The sequence below is a fragment of the Ostrinia nubilalis genome, chromosome 21 (assembly GCF_963855985.1).
Source record: "Ostrinia nubilalis chromosome 21, ilOstNubi1.1, whole genome shotgun sequence".
NCBI lineage: Eukaryota > Metazoa > Arthropoda > Insecta > Lepidoptera > Crambidae > Ostrinia > Ostrinia nubilalis.
Genome location: NC_087108.1, coordinates 2,950,934 through 2,966,935, shown reverse-complemented (window position 1 = coordinate 2,966,935; position 16,002 = coordinate 2,950,934). Strand labels below are relative to the sequence as shown.

At 37.1% G+C, this 16,002-nt stretch overlaps 2 protein-coding genes across 2 annotated transcripts in view; both read right to left on the bottom strand.

The window, feature by feature from the left end:
- Positions 1 to 16,002, bottom strand: part of LOC135082122 (ceramide synthase 5-like) — a 240,778-nt gene that overhangs the window by 121,562 nt on the left and 103,214 nt on the right. The gene's annotated exons all lie outside the window — the stretch shown is intronic.
- Positions 414 to 16,002, bottom strand: part of LOC135082095 (sex-lethal homolog) — a 41,393-nt gene continuing 25,804 nt past the window's right edge. Inside the window, exon 8 of the mRNA XM_063976854.1 lies at positions 414 to 3,120. Within this exon, the coding sequence (XP_063832924.1) occupies positions 2,855 to 3,120 (266 nt within the window). The 3' untranslated portion in view covers positions 414 to 2,854. The remainder of the gene's footprint in view (positions 3,121 to 16,002) is intronic.

Here is a 16,002-nt window from a genome sequence, read left to right as displayed (position 1 = left end):
ATATTTCTCTTCGACAAATACTTTAACACATTGTGAACCACTTTTCTTTCACGACTATAAAAAGATTTTAGCAATTTAATTCACAAAATCAATTACACACATTTAAAATAAAGTTTGTTTACACTTTGACAGCAATAGACTGACATGCAAGGTGACATGTCAATGAAGTTTTTAGTTACTGTTGCCATTAAAAGAAATTAGTACCATTAGTTTTCCGCAACATGGCGAGGGTTTTTATGTTCCTGGTCGGGCTATACTTACCTTTTTTTTTCGGTATAAGCTAGAAAAGTAGATACCTAAAAATCTTAGTACCGTTTATAGTTACTCTAAATAATTTGATAAGAAATAAATATTATACAAAATCTAGCTACAAAAATAAACCAGAAAGAAGCAAAAGTAAATTAAAATACCGATCACACTTCCAACGTTTATTATTATGATACAAAGAAGAAAAATAGACGTTCTAATTACTTTACAACAAATAAAATGAAAAATGTGTAAAAAAATCAATTTACAATAATAAATGAAGTTTTTACTGAATAGATCGGTCATTCGATCAATGACATTTTTATTAAAATTAAGTTCATTATTTCAGTAAATGTTATCATTATTTTTATACAAAAAGGGGCAAACTGACCATATGTGTGCCCCACAAGGGTCACCTGACCCCTAGACCAAGCGAATATTTGTGACAGATTCAATTTCGAAGTCGCTTCACAGAAGGAAGTTACTTATAGAATACGAAGCGAATGCATTGTAATTTACCCTTCAACTGATATCAATTCACATCAATCGAATGACCACATACAGAAATAATGTAAAAAATGAAACCTTAAATTAAATAAAACGAACTAAACCCAGAGGTTAAAACAGCCTGAATAAAATAAAACCAAAGTCTTAAGAGAAAAAACTAAAATCCCTTCTGCGCATCAAACAATAGATGACAAAAATGCAAAGACTTCATAGTTCGTCCGTTAAGTTCTAAAATCATGTAAGTTGTTTTTGAGCCGTTTTTATATGTAGTATGTTACGTCACATACATCATTTGCTAGAAAATCTAAATCTAGGTAGTTTTATGAGTCATTTGGACCCATCATACACAAGAAAAAGTCCAAAAGAAACTATAATTGAGTATTAGTACCAAAATGGTGTACTAGTTGTACACAGCAAAGTTCGAGTTTAGGATTAACGTGGTTTTAGAACTTAACCGACGACATAGCTATGTAAAGTGCATGTTTTGTATAAGATCTGAGGCTCATACATGCACCTGCCTGTTTCTTATACAAAAATACCGCACAACATACAACTTAAAACGACTTTAAAACTTCGACAAAACTAAATTGTGATCAACGCAATTATTTTAATTGATAATATAGCATAATCAAATTACCACTAACGACAAATTTGATTTTGAACCCTATTTGGAACTATACAAAGTCCTATTCATTGCTACGCTACGTCATGGTACGTTAATCTGCCGGTTACTGTACATACCCAAAAAATTGGTAAAAACGTCCATTAATATGGTACATGTTTCATAAATGAACAATTAATTTATCATTACTTCATTAATTACTGGAAATAAAATTGTACTAACGTTATTTTAGCCATAACATTTGCTCCGGGCAAAGCTAACAAGGACGGATGACTGTTAGTGCAAAATGATCTCTAGGACGCAGTACTTTGGTTTATAATTGAATGTTCTATTAGTACATAAGTCAACATGCATTAGGTAAATTATTGCTGGAGTGGTCTCTCTCACTCATTAAACAAACCAGGAAGGTGTGAGAGAGATGTAGTCAGGTCAAGTTTCTAGAATTTTCTAGTTAATAGTTCAAATTAATATTCTAACGTAGTCAAGGTACATTAAATACAAAAAATGTGATAGTATATTTATTTCATGGATACTACAATAACTTTCCGCAAAGATTTAAAATCCACTATGTGACCTAAACATTATCCAAATTGCATACACACAATCACACAATGAATCAACTGCTATGCCTTAAATAATATTTACAGTTATGAGGTCTAACTTCTCATACTCATTACTTAAAAAAAGGTTTAAATTTAGACACATCTACGCAGACATAGAAATATACTTCCAGGACATAAACACCTTGGCTTGGAGATCTAATAGATGATTTTCCGTAGGAATAAAGGACGAAGCACACTTATCAACCCGGAAACGGATCGTAACCTACAATGTACTTTAGCCAAGGTATAAATTAAAGAAACTCCTGATGCATTATCAATCTTGCATGTGTCTTTAATTTCCATCTTCGTACACAAGTACTCAACCAATTGGAGTAATAATAAATGTAGACATACTAAGCTCTGAAAATTCTACTTAATGCATGATGATGTGAAAGTGTTAATAAATATGGTAGGGACTACTTTGAAGACACTAGAGACAAATAGAGACATGTGATTTTTACCAAGACATGTCTCTCAACTACTTACTACTTGACGTCAGACACCAAACTTAATAAGAATTAAATGCAAGCAAACCTATACTTTGTCGCAAGTTGACACGATCTACAATCGCAACGTCTTATCACTTAAAACAGACTAGCACATCATTTATTTATCTTAAAATTACGGGACAAGGACAAATCCAACCTCTCTTTCCCACCACTGCAACTCCTATCTAAGATCCAGTTTGTCCATGAAACCCAACCAGTGAAGGTTGAGTAGTCCCGGGGATAGGCTGACTGTTTTGGAACCCGCAACGAATTTTATCAGAAGAACATAGGAGTTCGAACTTTATTACCTCCTTTCTTAACATTATAAGAATTGAATGAAACTTTAAAAGTATTTCTACGTCTATTATTAATCCAATGGTTGTGTCTGACTACCAATAAGGAGATGGGCCATTCCGGCACCGCTGGCCCTTGTACCTTTCTTCGAATCCTGGCGCCCATGGTGGGTTTCTACCTCCCCTGGCTGATCTGGGGGTGCCTTTCCCTGGCATATAGTTGGGGAATCCCAGCCTGTTGGCGCAGTTTGGTCTGCAACCATTCCGAGGTGTGTTGGGGTGGCTGCCCCCTAGCGGAGGCGATGGAAAACGTTCCCACGGTTCAGGCACCATACAACTGCCGCAGTTCCAAGCGTAATCTCCTATGGGGATGACAAAATAAAAATAAGAACTCAAGGTAATGGTAACGGTGTTGAACAACCGCCCACTAAATATAAATATAAAAATTTTCTAATTGAATCTTAGCTAGAGACTGGAACAAGTTTCAGCGTCGTTTATAATAATATGGACTGTACTGTAATAGGATTTTATTATTATGTTCAAAACTTAGAAAATGGTATCCTAAATTCTTATTGGTAAGTTATAATAAAAACATGCATTAACTAGTGTATTTAGTGAGCGTTTGTGCAATTGGAACTAAAAAAAAGTTGAAAAACTAAAAATTTAAATTATCATACCCGCCAAAAGGTTTTAATTATACACATCAAGCTTTAAAAATGTGTTATAAGACACAATATCCGCCTTTGTTAGTAAAACGATAATCAGTAAAGCTTAAGCAAGCATAGACGACAGCACATCAATCTAAATAATGTGGCATCTAACGTAGTAAGAATAGACGCTATTTTGCAATAAAATTGGCGTATATTCTGATGTGCTGTTGACTGTTAAATAAAGCGTTCATAGATAAATAGACGTTATATTCTTAAATGTGTTATTTATTAGTCGTTACAGCTCTAATAAGGCCCGGTTTCCACCAAGGTGGAGAAGAGTTCTGAATAACCAATGAGAATTCCTGGTTTCCTGAATAATGAAATCTGATTAGTTATCTCCTATGATTAGTTATTCAAAACACTTCTCCGCTCCGCTTTGTTGGAAACCGTGCCTTAATTTGGGATAAATATCTGAAGATTTAACCGAATATGTTTTTAAAGATCAATGTGTATCTTCGAGTAGGTACTGTAGTATAATAATTACACAAAAGAAGTAACTCAAAAACTTTCCAAATAAACCAAACAAATAAAATATAATTGTCAGTAAAACTAATGATTCGTGAATAATATTTATTTTTACATCACTATTTATTATTTGGCCTGAATTTGGAAGAATACTTTGCGTGTATCGTTATATTTCTCTTACGTTTACGTACGTTTTAAGTACATTAATATATCCAAAATATAGTTCACTTAATACAAAAACAAATTGTTACTTAAACTTTCAAACAAATATTTTCTTCACGCAACAATCAAATATATTTTTATTATTTATAACTAGCAACACAGGAACTTAAATTAGGCACAAGAAATACACATTTTTAGGCCTACTTTAGCCATAATTAAATTTTATTTCGCCATGATTAGCTTAAAATAACACTAAAACTCTCAATAATTACAATATTAGGCAAAACTACAAGAAAATTTTAAATGATTTTCTGTATGTGCTCATATTGTTGCAAAACGCTAACAAATAATGCGAAATATAAGTATAATTTCTTTCTTAATTCAAAGAATTCAAGTAAATCTATCAACAGTTCTAAGTCTGTCTTAAAATTGTTTCAATTAATTTCTTAAAACTACAACAAAATAGTAATTTTATAGCGTTCAAAATCTTGTGTTTCTGCCATCTACTTTAGATATAATTCACAAAATAACAATCTTACTAGACTTATCTAAATTAATAGTAATATTAGGGGCGCTACACATTTTTGCATTCACATTACAAAATATTCGATTCAATACCGACCAATGCAGACCCGCATTAATGTGTTACGCCCCTTAGACATTATCCTTCTAAATAAATTGTAACATAATAATCTACAATATCATAAGGCCAATATAATTTAAAACCTTAACAATTTAGCAAACAAATCGTTTTAAAGAACTATTAACTAGTATCTTCTAGATTCTGAGCAGTTTTACTTTTCCTTTAGAAAATAAACTATAACCTAGAAATATTAAGAATTTTCAGTAGCCAACATATTATCAACATGTCACTAAACCTTTCCGCAATGATTTGAAACCTTACACAAAGAAAATAAAGTTAAAAATCCTTTTGGAAAAATATACCGTTGAATACTGATGTACCAAAAGGGTGCTTAATATGGTCATCTCACCAGATGTCGCTGTATTGTTTTGAGCTATTTATTGAAATTAATTCAGCCAACCAAATTTTAGAATATAGGAAACCTTTAATAATGCATAAATAGCTAAATCGGCGTCTAGGAAGACTGGGTATCTTAACGCAATTTGACGTTACATTGTCAAAGCTTAAAACAGCTACATCTATCAAACCGTGTTGATATCAATTATGACATTGTGGAAGTGTTATAACATTAGATATTAAAGGTTTCTACATTGAGCAATGGTCTGAATACTCAAACGTATAAGGTGGGCCTAATAAGGCCCGGTTACTTATAAGCGTCATCTAATAAAACTAACTTTTTGTTTTCTTTTTTTAAAAGAAAATATTAGCAATTTGTAAATACAAATTACTAATAATCCCGTTAAGCCCTCGTGGTAAGCTAAATATGCTTGTGATTTGAGGTTAACCACAATAGGCGAGCGGAGATTCAAACCCGACTTTCTCGGATCACAAGTCGGCCAGTCCGACTTCACCGATCGACTATCGTGGCTTCGATAAAATCAAGAGGGTTTTTTAGCAACTGGGCCATATTAGGCGACCTACTTTTCCCTATTATGTACTGACGACTGCACATCGAGATTAATATTATAGCACCTTATTTAAGTGTTGGGTGCGATTTTGTAACAGTCTGATGTGCTATCAACAGTACATTTATGTATCCTACAGCGATGAATGTACACTATTCATAAAATACCAAAAACTTTTTAGTACGACTAATTAAATATGTGTAATAAAAATCTAGTATTTAAAGACATAAAACTTCATCACAGGTGATACATCAACAAAACAACTATGCCCAATCCCCAAGAGACATGCTGGAATTTGGACTATCGTTAAGGCTGAAAATAAATTGAAGAAAGTAATTTCTTGGTGCCTAATGCTGATGGGTTACACATTTTTTGTTTCCCTTGTAAAGCACTAAAACATTAAACACTACTTCATAAATTCTAATAATAAATATTGTTAGCCTATCAATTAAAATTAATTACTTAACACGTTAAAATTTAACTTCCAAGTAACAAACTTCAGACCAATTTGATTAAAATGTACACTATATTAACGTCATTATGTGTCATAATCGAATCAACACCGCGTAGTTTACACGTCGCATTAACAATCGCATCCAAACTTTAGATGGTACAATACTTAGGTATTAAACTTTATTTAGGCACAATTCACATTTTGGGTACTAGATCTAGCATTCTATACTACGTACCGCATGCAGTGAAAATATTTACAATAAAAGTATTGAGTTCCTTATATTTTAGTTTAAAATACAATTTGTTAAAACGACACATTAGCTTAAACTGAAAATATTCCAATATTTAAAAATCGCACAACACACTTTTATAGAGGCCATATTAGGTAACCTTCGTACATTATGACATAGGTCTTATTAGGAAACGAAAATAACTAAATGTTATTCGAACCTGAAAATAATGTGAAGTATGGTCTAACTCTAAATATTAAAAACCAATCACAGGCCTGGTTATATGAAGTTTTTACTCAATTGTAAGCGGTAAAACTTTTTAAGTAAATATTCTCACTGTGCTTATTTTTTATTTTTTTTATATTAATGTCACTACATAATAATTATTTAATACATTTTATGACAATATATTTATAGAACATATTATTTAATTATTAACCTATAAGGGACGTGAAATGTTGTAACTGGACACCAGGAAATATATAAAATTAATTAATTTAATAATAAATAATAATGTAAATCTACTAACACAGTTGATTCCATAATACAGTGGTATGTAGTATGTATGTACGAGTTTCGATAGGTAGACACTAAAGTCATTTACAATATTACTGTATTTTCGTGCGTTCTGTATCAGAATAATCCACAACAGTGAAATAAATAAGTGGCCAATATGGGACAAACACTGCTAAGATCTAATTGGTAAATAAAAATAAATAAATAAATAAAATACATAAAAAACTAAATAGACGTTGGTCAGCTGTCAACAAACCAAGTAAATTCATCCCCTTTGGTCAACATTGGCCCAATATGGACAAGATGGTCCAAATATGGACATGATGGCCCAATATGGACATAATGATTAATGCCCCAAAATGCGCTAAACCAATTTAATAATACGTTAAATGCACTTTAAATAAACTCTGTGAACTGCAGGCATTCATTAAAAGTGCTAATTTTATATAAAAATAAAAATATATTATTGAACCAGTATCCTGGTGTCCACCACAAACGGGAAATAGTAGGAATGGATGGGGGAAGTGGAACAACACGCGTAGACTCCGAATAAACTACTAAACATCCGAATCACCTCAGTATATTGTCAATGTGACGACACGAATCATATTGGCAGCGAAAAATCTTTTTTTTATGCAGGAAAAGGCAGGTATTTGACCGCAATCGTACTTGGTGTTAAGTAAGGGTACATATCTGCCCTGTAAGTGCCTATTCACTCTCGCCTTGAAAGGGCCCGGGAAAGATAGCAGCAGGCAGCGAGTTCCAGTCCCTAGCTGTTCGCATTATAAAAGAGTCATCGTAACGCTTAGCGTGGGCTGCTTATGTGAGCTGGTGGAATGTCGACAATCTAGGGATGGTACGCTAACCTTCGTCTGGTTCCCTTGAATTTTATCGATAAAATGCCTCAAATCTAGAGTCTAATTAATATAAGCTGCCTTTATGATTCAAGTCCAACAAATTACAAAACTAACACCGATACACCGAAATAAACTATCTTTTACATATTTAAGAGACTTAACTGGTAGGGCTGATGATCACAAGAGAGTATTTTAGAACTTACGAAAACGAGTTGATGCAAATTGATACGATACAAGTACAGCAGCGTCAAATAGTTGACGACACCAAAAGTGGCCAGTAAGTTTGTTATCAACTCAACCTTATTCCCATTGTAACAAAGATGTGTTGCGAACTTATTGGCTATTTTGGGTGCCCGAAATACGGACGCTGACTGTACCTTTAGATGTCATTGCCAAAGTGGGAAATATTTGCGGTAGCATTCCCTAATAAGGACACTAGTGGGAACGCAAGGTCTTAAAGTATGTAAAGTGGTCACCATATCAGAATATACCTTATTTTTATAAGTCGGGATGATCTGTACATTCACATCAACCCGTTTAGTAGACCAATCACGTGACAGAACTCTCGGGCTATTTTTGAATTCGATGCTTCTATGAAAATTGGTGGCTTTTATTCTGATGCACCAGGCTTTAAGCTAACTTATTCACCCTTAGTTCATTCTAGGTGATAAAGACAGACTATTATAAATTTTGGAACGTCAAAGTAAAGGCTAAGTGCTTTTTGTCACCGTGACAGTATGTCTTTCTCTTTTACACTTCTATAAAGAGAAAAAGAGACAATGTAGTACTTATTCTTATCTATGGACATACTGTCACGGTGACAAGTCAAACGTGCACGCGCTGCTTAACATTTGTCTCTGTCTCTAATGGAGAAAATGAGAGATGCATATATGTACGTTAGTTTAGTGACTGGTGCAGCAGAATACCACCGCTAATACATACGAGTATAACAACGAATATAAAGCGATATAAACAACTATAGTAAAGCTAGCTAGAGCAATGGTTCAACAGGCATATACGTATAACTGTATTGAGCACGTCCATTCATAAGCCGATAGTAGGTAGTACCGTCGTTCACGATCGACAGCATATCAACTTACCACGAAATAACGAATTTTCCAATGATTTTGAACTGTATGTCTTTAAGTATAAAGTTCAAAATCAGTTACGGACATTTCACATTTTGTGGTAGATTAATGTGCTGTCGTTTAAACAATATTTTCAACATACCATGATACTGTGAATAATTATAAATAAACCCCTTTCTGTGAAACGACATTCAAGTATGTTGAGATCTACTCAAGAACAGGATGTTCTGTGATTAGTCAAATATTAAATTAAAATATTTAAAAGAAGAACCAAATAAAAAAGAAGGCATGAATTTTGATAAAGTTTTGAGTTTCGTTTTATAATACGAATCTTAACAATCGATATTAGATTTGAAGACAAAAAAAAACATTAATAACATGAACGACGGTACACACTGTGAATAATTAAATTAATAAATTGACATTAGCACAACGTATGTTCGTAAAACAATGATATTATAATATCACCAACAAATTTTAGCCACCGATCTTTTAAAGCCAACTATTATTTTTCCTTTGAAATACTTGTTTGTCATTGATGATTTTTTTCGAAGGTCAATACATTATCAAAACTAGCAACACCGCTACAATATGGCTACGTAAATTAATTCAACCATTTTTAAATATATTTTTTCCATATATCGGTGACCAAAATCGTATCCATTCCAATATCAACCAAATAGTTTACAGCTAAATGTAATATTAATTAGAACTACGAGACGTCTAAGAATCGCCTAGATTGTTCTAAAGCCCGGTCTGTGAGCACGTAGAATTTTGTCCAATGACCCCAAGCTACCCATCCTTATCGCTCGCGCGTAATTATATTGCTGTCACGACTGTGCGACGGGCGCCCGCAGTGAGAGTGCGAGCGCGACAGCAATATAATTACGGGCGAGCGATAAGGATGGGTAGCTTGGGGTCATTGAACAAAATTCTACGTGCTCAGGGACCGGACTATAGAAGTCGATAACATTGGATTTTGTGCTGAGACGGGGTCCCTTTGTATAGTATTAGTTTTTAAGAAAATAACAATGATAGCTATATCATTGGTGCTGACCTAATACACCTACGGACCGATCGAGCTAACTGCGCACCTCGCTGGAATGCGACTCTCCCTCGCACTCACCCGCACACCTCCCCGCGTTCGCCTCGGCCGTACCAGAGCGACATGACGTCACGGCAGCCACGTGCGCTGTTAACTCGACGAGGTTGTACCTAGTGGTCTACATTGCAAAAAGATTCCTCTCTCACACATTTAAATCAACTAAAATTTCTCACAAACTAGAGTATACATCTTTTTGCACGATAGACCGACGATTTAAATGTTATGTTTAGATATGGACTAGTTATATTTAATCAACAAAGTGCTAACATAACAAAATACGATTCCATAGCTACTTTACTAACAATGACACTATTATTATTGTATACTCGACATCGAAATACACCGAACATTTTATTATCAGATCAGCCTGAACGATGGTAACTATCCATTTTTATTTTCCAAGTTTTTAAACATTGAAATTTTTAACATTTTAATTTTAAAATCCATCACACTTACAACATCATCATTGATTTTAGTGAACATTTTTTGCTTTTTCGAACAACAAAACCTAAAATTTTCATTTTTTTTCGATGGCAACAAAAAGTGTCCACAAAACTGGCAACACCGTCAACCGTTCGTAGTACATTCGAGTCTTCTAGAATACCTTAATTACAGAAGAAGCTTAGGAGAGTAACAGTGGACAGGGTAACTATACGCAAATGAATGTTCAAATATCGTTAGTGTTGCGGTTACTACGTAAACTATTCTCACTACAGCCGAATGCCTTGTTTGTTCTGCCAAAACCCAGTTTTCTGGGACATTCACATAATATATTTATAATACAAAAACAGACAGAATTAAGAACACGAAGAATATGAAAAATGTAAATAGAAAAACTCGTAGCTATTTTGGGAAAGAAGATTGAAGGAGAGAAGAAAATAGTCTATCAAAAAAGAAGATAGAATTTTGTATAAATTAGGTACTCCTTAAACAGGCAACACTAAGCTGGAAGAGGAGAGAAAATCTCATATTTCGAGATAGAAGAATTGACAAAGAAAAAAAATTGCTAAAAAACGGTTTTGATTTTAGAGTACTCATTAACCCTTAAACTGACATATTAGGAAGTTGGATGATGATTTTAAATGAAATGATGCAACAATATTGGAATGGGAAAGGTTGGAAAAAAGTGTCTATGGAGGTCAGTGCAACGCTTAGAATGCAAAGTTTGGAGAAAAAACGGAGAATGAAAAAAAATATGAAGAAAATACGAGTATTTCAGAAAAGAATTAACAAAAAAAAAAAAAGTGAAAAATCAGACCATGATTTGTTAACCCTTAAACAGACATAGGAATTTTAAAAGATTTTTTAAAATGATTTTTGTATTTTTGGATCAGGTTTGATATGGGACAGCAGAATAAAAAAGGATTTATGAAAGTCAGTGTAACAGACAGAAAATCGAATTTTGGCAATTCAAAAACAAGACACCAAGCCGGCACCCGCAGGCCGCAACACCGCACTACGCCCGCCTATATCCTGGAGTCGGACAGGCGGAACTTGGTGCAGTACAGTCCTTTTCAGAACGGGCGGTGGTGGCGGTAGGCAGGCTGGAGGTACTCCCGCCTTAGCGGCCTCTGGGGCAAGTAGGCCGAGTGGTGGGCCAGCTCGTAACGGTGAAGCATGTCCAGTTGGTCCAGGCTGTGGTGGCGTTGCGGCACGACGACTGGTCCGTTAGCAGCGTGCGCAAATTTCATAATACAATACCGTCGCTGTGTCTTGTTAGGGGTTAATTACTTTGGTGGAGTGGTAGTCGAGAGCACATCAAAATAAATACATTTATTATAAGTAAATAAGATGCTGTAGTGTGTAATTTGATGTGCTATCGTCTGTACGATCGCCTTAAAGTTTAGTTTTACAATAAAAAAATATAAACAATAGAATAGTATCTCTACAATAATTTTTGAAGATTTAATTTTACACAAAATAGACCCCATAAAAAAAAGCTAGTTACCGGCTTGTCACTCTGAGGTAGAGATGTACCTTTACCGGTAACAATCCCCAAACTGTAAATAACCCCGATAGTGTTGTACCGTAGTACCGGAAAATTCCCGTAGTCTGACTTAAGAAGGCGACAAACCAAACTTACGTAAACGATTTAGTAATAAATCACATATTATTATAATTGTTTCGTTTGAAAGATACAGTATTTACTATACTACAATACACTACATTTACCACTTTGAAGACACACCGAAAGCAGACTAGTGAGTAAGTAATAATGGACAATATTTTATGATTTTTATTGGCTGTTACGTTTAATTATGATTCACGAACACATCGAACAAATATAACACTTATAATTATAAATTCATACACCAAAAGCAAAGCAAAAGCATAAATATTTTCCCCAGCAAATGTCAAGTAACTTGCTTTAGATTTTATCAGTAAGATACTTTCAAGATCTTCAAATGAGATATAATTGTACACGATTTCAAAATGAATTAGATCTTATATTGCCACTGTCTGATTAAGGGTTAAAACTTAACCATAGAAGTACCGTCGAATAATGGACTACAATATTAAATATTAATTTAAAATGTGACATATAAACCTTTAAGACAAGAATTAGGTTTGTAGCGGCACTTCTTCTCAGCACTGGTCTAATGATTGTCTCCAAGCCCTAGTAGGGCAAAAATATTATGAAAGATATCTTTATATAAAGCAGGCCAACCGATATCACGTTTATGAATTAGCAAGCACTTTAATATAGCGTTTATGTTAGCATAATCAAGACATCGATATACAAACAACATAAATATACAACATAACCACAACACTTATTGCTCATGCATTTACAACCCAATACCACCGTTTAAGATATCAGTAAAGCCTGGTCCGTGAGCACGTAGAATTTTGTCCAATGACCCCAAGCTACCCATCCTTATCGCTCGCGCGTAATTATGTTGCTGTCGCGCTCGCACACTCACTGCGGGCGCCTGTCGCAGTCGCGACAGCAATACCAGGACCAGGCTTTAGATATTATGTATTTAATCGTACCTACCAACGATTTGATTCAGCTTCATAAATGAGACATAAGGTTTACAATTTGTATTGAAAATCCAAAGAGCTGTAGTACAGATTCTTTTCAAACGCCCTCTGATCATAGGGATCTACCAAAAATATTTTGCAGCTTTATTACTAGCTGATAAGGTTGCTTTTAGCAACCAGGTAAGTACAATGTCACAATGAGGAAACGACAGAGGGCTTCAAATGCCAAAAGGGCAAGATTATGTAGATTTACATACATACGATATTTGAACCAACATACATAAAACCACCCATTGCCACCAGCGTTGTAAGTTAGTAAGCCAAGCAAGAGAAAGCAAAAAACCAATCACATAACAAAGAAAGACCACCCTCTTCTGACAGGTCTCACAGGGAGAGCCCCATATAACCCATTGGTCCCCTTGGACCATAGATTATGCGCTTCCCAGTCCAGAAAAAAAAGAAAAACATCCGTTGTCCTAGTTGAGCGACATAAATAGACGCGACGCTATGTCACGTATAGCGACCAATTTTTCATGCGACGTCTCCTATGCTTGTCATGTCACGTCGTGTCGCGTCATGTAGTGTCGTATAACGTTGTGTATCGTTGTCTATGGTCATGTAGCGTCGTGTAGCGTCGTCTATCGACGTGTAGCGTCATGTAGCATCATGTCGCATTATGTCGCGTCATGTAGTGTCGTGCAGCGTCGTGTAGCGTCGTCTATCGTCGTGTACCTTCGTGTAGCGTCATGTTGCATCATGTCGCGTCATGTAGTGTCGTGTAGCGTCAATTAGCGTCGTGTAGCGTCATGTAGCGTCGTATCGCGTAGCGTCGCGTTATCGCAATATCGTTCAGCTAACACAACGGGTAAGGCGTGCAATGTCAAGCTGGTCTTAGACCCATAAGTTCACATTTAGCGCAGCATGTCAAGCTGTTCTTAGACCTACAACATCAATGCTCTGTCAATCAAGCTGTGCCTTACTGGGTTTGGGCCAGGGCCCGTGCGCGCTGAAGTCGCGCCGGTGCACCATGTCGAGCTGGTCGAGGCTGTGCTGGCGCGGCGGCGGCGGCGCTGGCGCTACTTGCAAGGGATCCACACGTTAATCATCATCATCATCATCAGGTCATTAATCTTGACGGGGCAGGAGGACGATCTAATTTACTAGAGAGAAATGGGGGACCACCATGTGCGCTACTTTAACGGCAAGGCACGCTCCCGTGACATGTTAGGGGCCTGCCCCCCCCCCCCCCCCCCCCCCAAAAATTACCCTAGATACGCCAATGGGCACCTATCCAGGCCCCTCTTTTCTAATAGGCATTATGGGCACATATCCAGCGCTCTGTGAACGAAACCACCTTCCTACTCTAACCGACTAATTGATTGATTTAGCAACTTACTCGACCATTTTGGTGTTCAGATACGTTTAGCTACTAAATTACTTGACTCTCGTCTAAATTACTCGACCAGCGCGAACAAGGCCTATAAGGTTGAGTTTGGCACACGTTTGACAAGCCTGTGCCATAATTGTTTGGCATAAGGTTGGATTTAGCGCAGGCGCGTCAAGCGATCGGAGAACTATCCTCTCTACCGTACGCATCCTACACAAGAAGAGGCCTCGCCCGCCGTATGACCCCTAACACTTAAGCCGGCCTATAAGGTTGAGTTCAGCGCGGGCGCGTAAAGCATGTGCCTTAAGTGTTTGTAATAAGGTCGGGTTCAGCGCAGGCGCATCAAGCTGTGCCTTACTGGGTTTGGGCCAGGGCCCGTGCGCGCTGAAGTCGCGCCGGTGCACCATGTCGAGCTGGTCGAGGCTGTGCTGGCGCGGCGGCGGCGGCGCTGGCGCTACTTGCAAGGGATCCACACGTTAATCATCATCATCATCATCATCATCATCATCATCAGGTCATTAATCTTGACGGGGCAGGAGGACGATCTAATTTACTAGAGAGAAATGAGGGACCACCATGTGCGCTACTTTAAAGGCAAGGCACGCTCCCGTGACATGTTAGGGGCCTGGCCCCCCCAAAAATAACCCTAGATACGCCAATGGGCACCTATCCAGGCCCCTCTTTTCTACTAGGCATTATGGGCACATATCCAGCGCTCTGTGAACGAAACCACCTTCCTACTCTAACCGACTAATTGATTGATTTAGCAACTTACTCGACCATTTTGGTGTTCAGATACGTTTGGCAACTAAATTGCTCGACACCCGACTAAATTACTTGACTCTCGTCTAAATTACTCGACCAGCGCGAACGAGGCCTATAAGGTTGAGTTTGGCACACGTTTGACAAGCCTGTGCCATAATAGTTTGGCATAAGGTTGGATTTAGCGCAGGCGCGTCAAGCGATCGGAGAACTATTCTCTCTATCGTACGCATCCTACGCAAGAAGACGCCTAACACTTAAGCCGGCCTATAAGGTTGAGTTCAGCGCGGGCGCGTAAAGCATGTGCCTTAAGTGTTTGTAATAAGGTCGGGTTCAGCGCAGGCGCGTCGAGCTGTGCCTTAAGTGTTTGTAATAAGGTCGGGTTCAGCGCAGGCGCGTCGAGCTGTGCCTTACTGGGTTTGGGCCAGGGCCCGTGCGCGCTGAAGTCGCGCCGGTGCACCATGTCGAGCTGGTCGAGGCTGTGCTGGCGCGGCGGCGGCGGCGCTGGCGCTACTTGCAAGGGATCCACACGTTAATCATCATCATCATCATCATCATCATAAGGTTATCAGTCTTGACGGGGCAGAAGGACGATCTAATTTACTAGAGAGAAATGGGGGACCACCATGTGCGCTACTTTAAAGGCAAGGCACGCTCCCGTGATATGTTAAGTAAATAACCCTAGATACGCCAATGGGCACCTATCCAGGCCCCTCTTTTCTACTAGGCATTATGGGCACATGTCCAGCGCCCCGTTTACGAAACCGCCTTCTTGCTTTAACCAACTAAATGATTTAGTAGTCTACTCAACCATTTTGGTGTTCAGACACGTTTAGCTACTAAATTGCTCGACACTGCAGGATACGATCCTATCTAATTTACTAGAGAAATGGAGGACCACCTAGTGCTCTACTTGCAAAGTTATCGACACATTAATTGGGTACGTCACATCACTACTACTATCACGTCATACGGT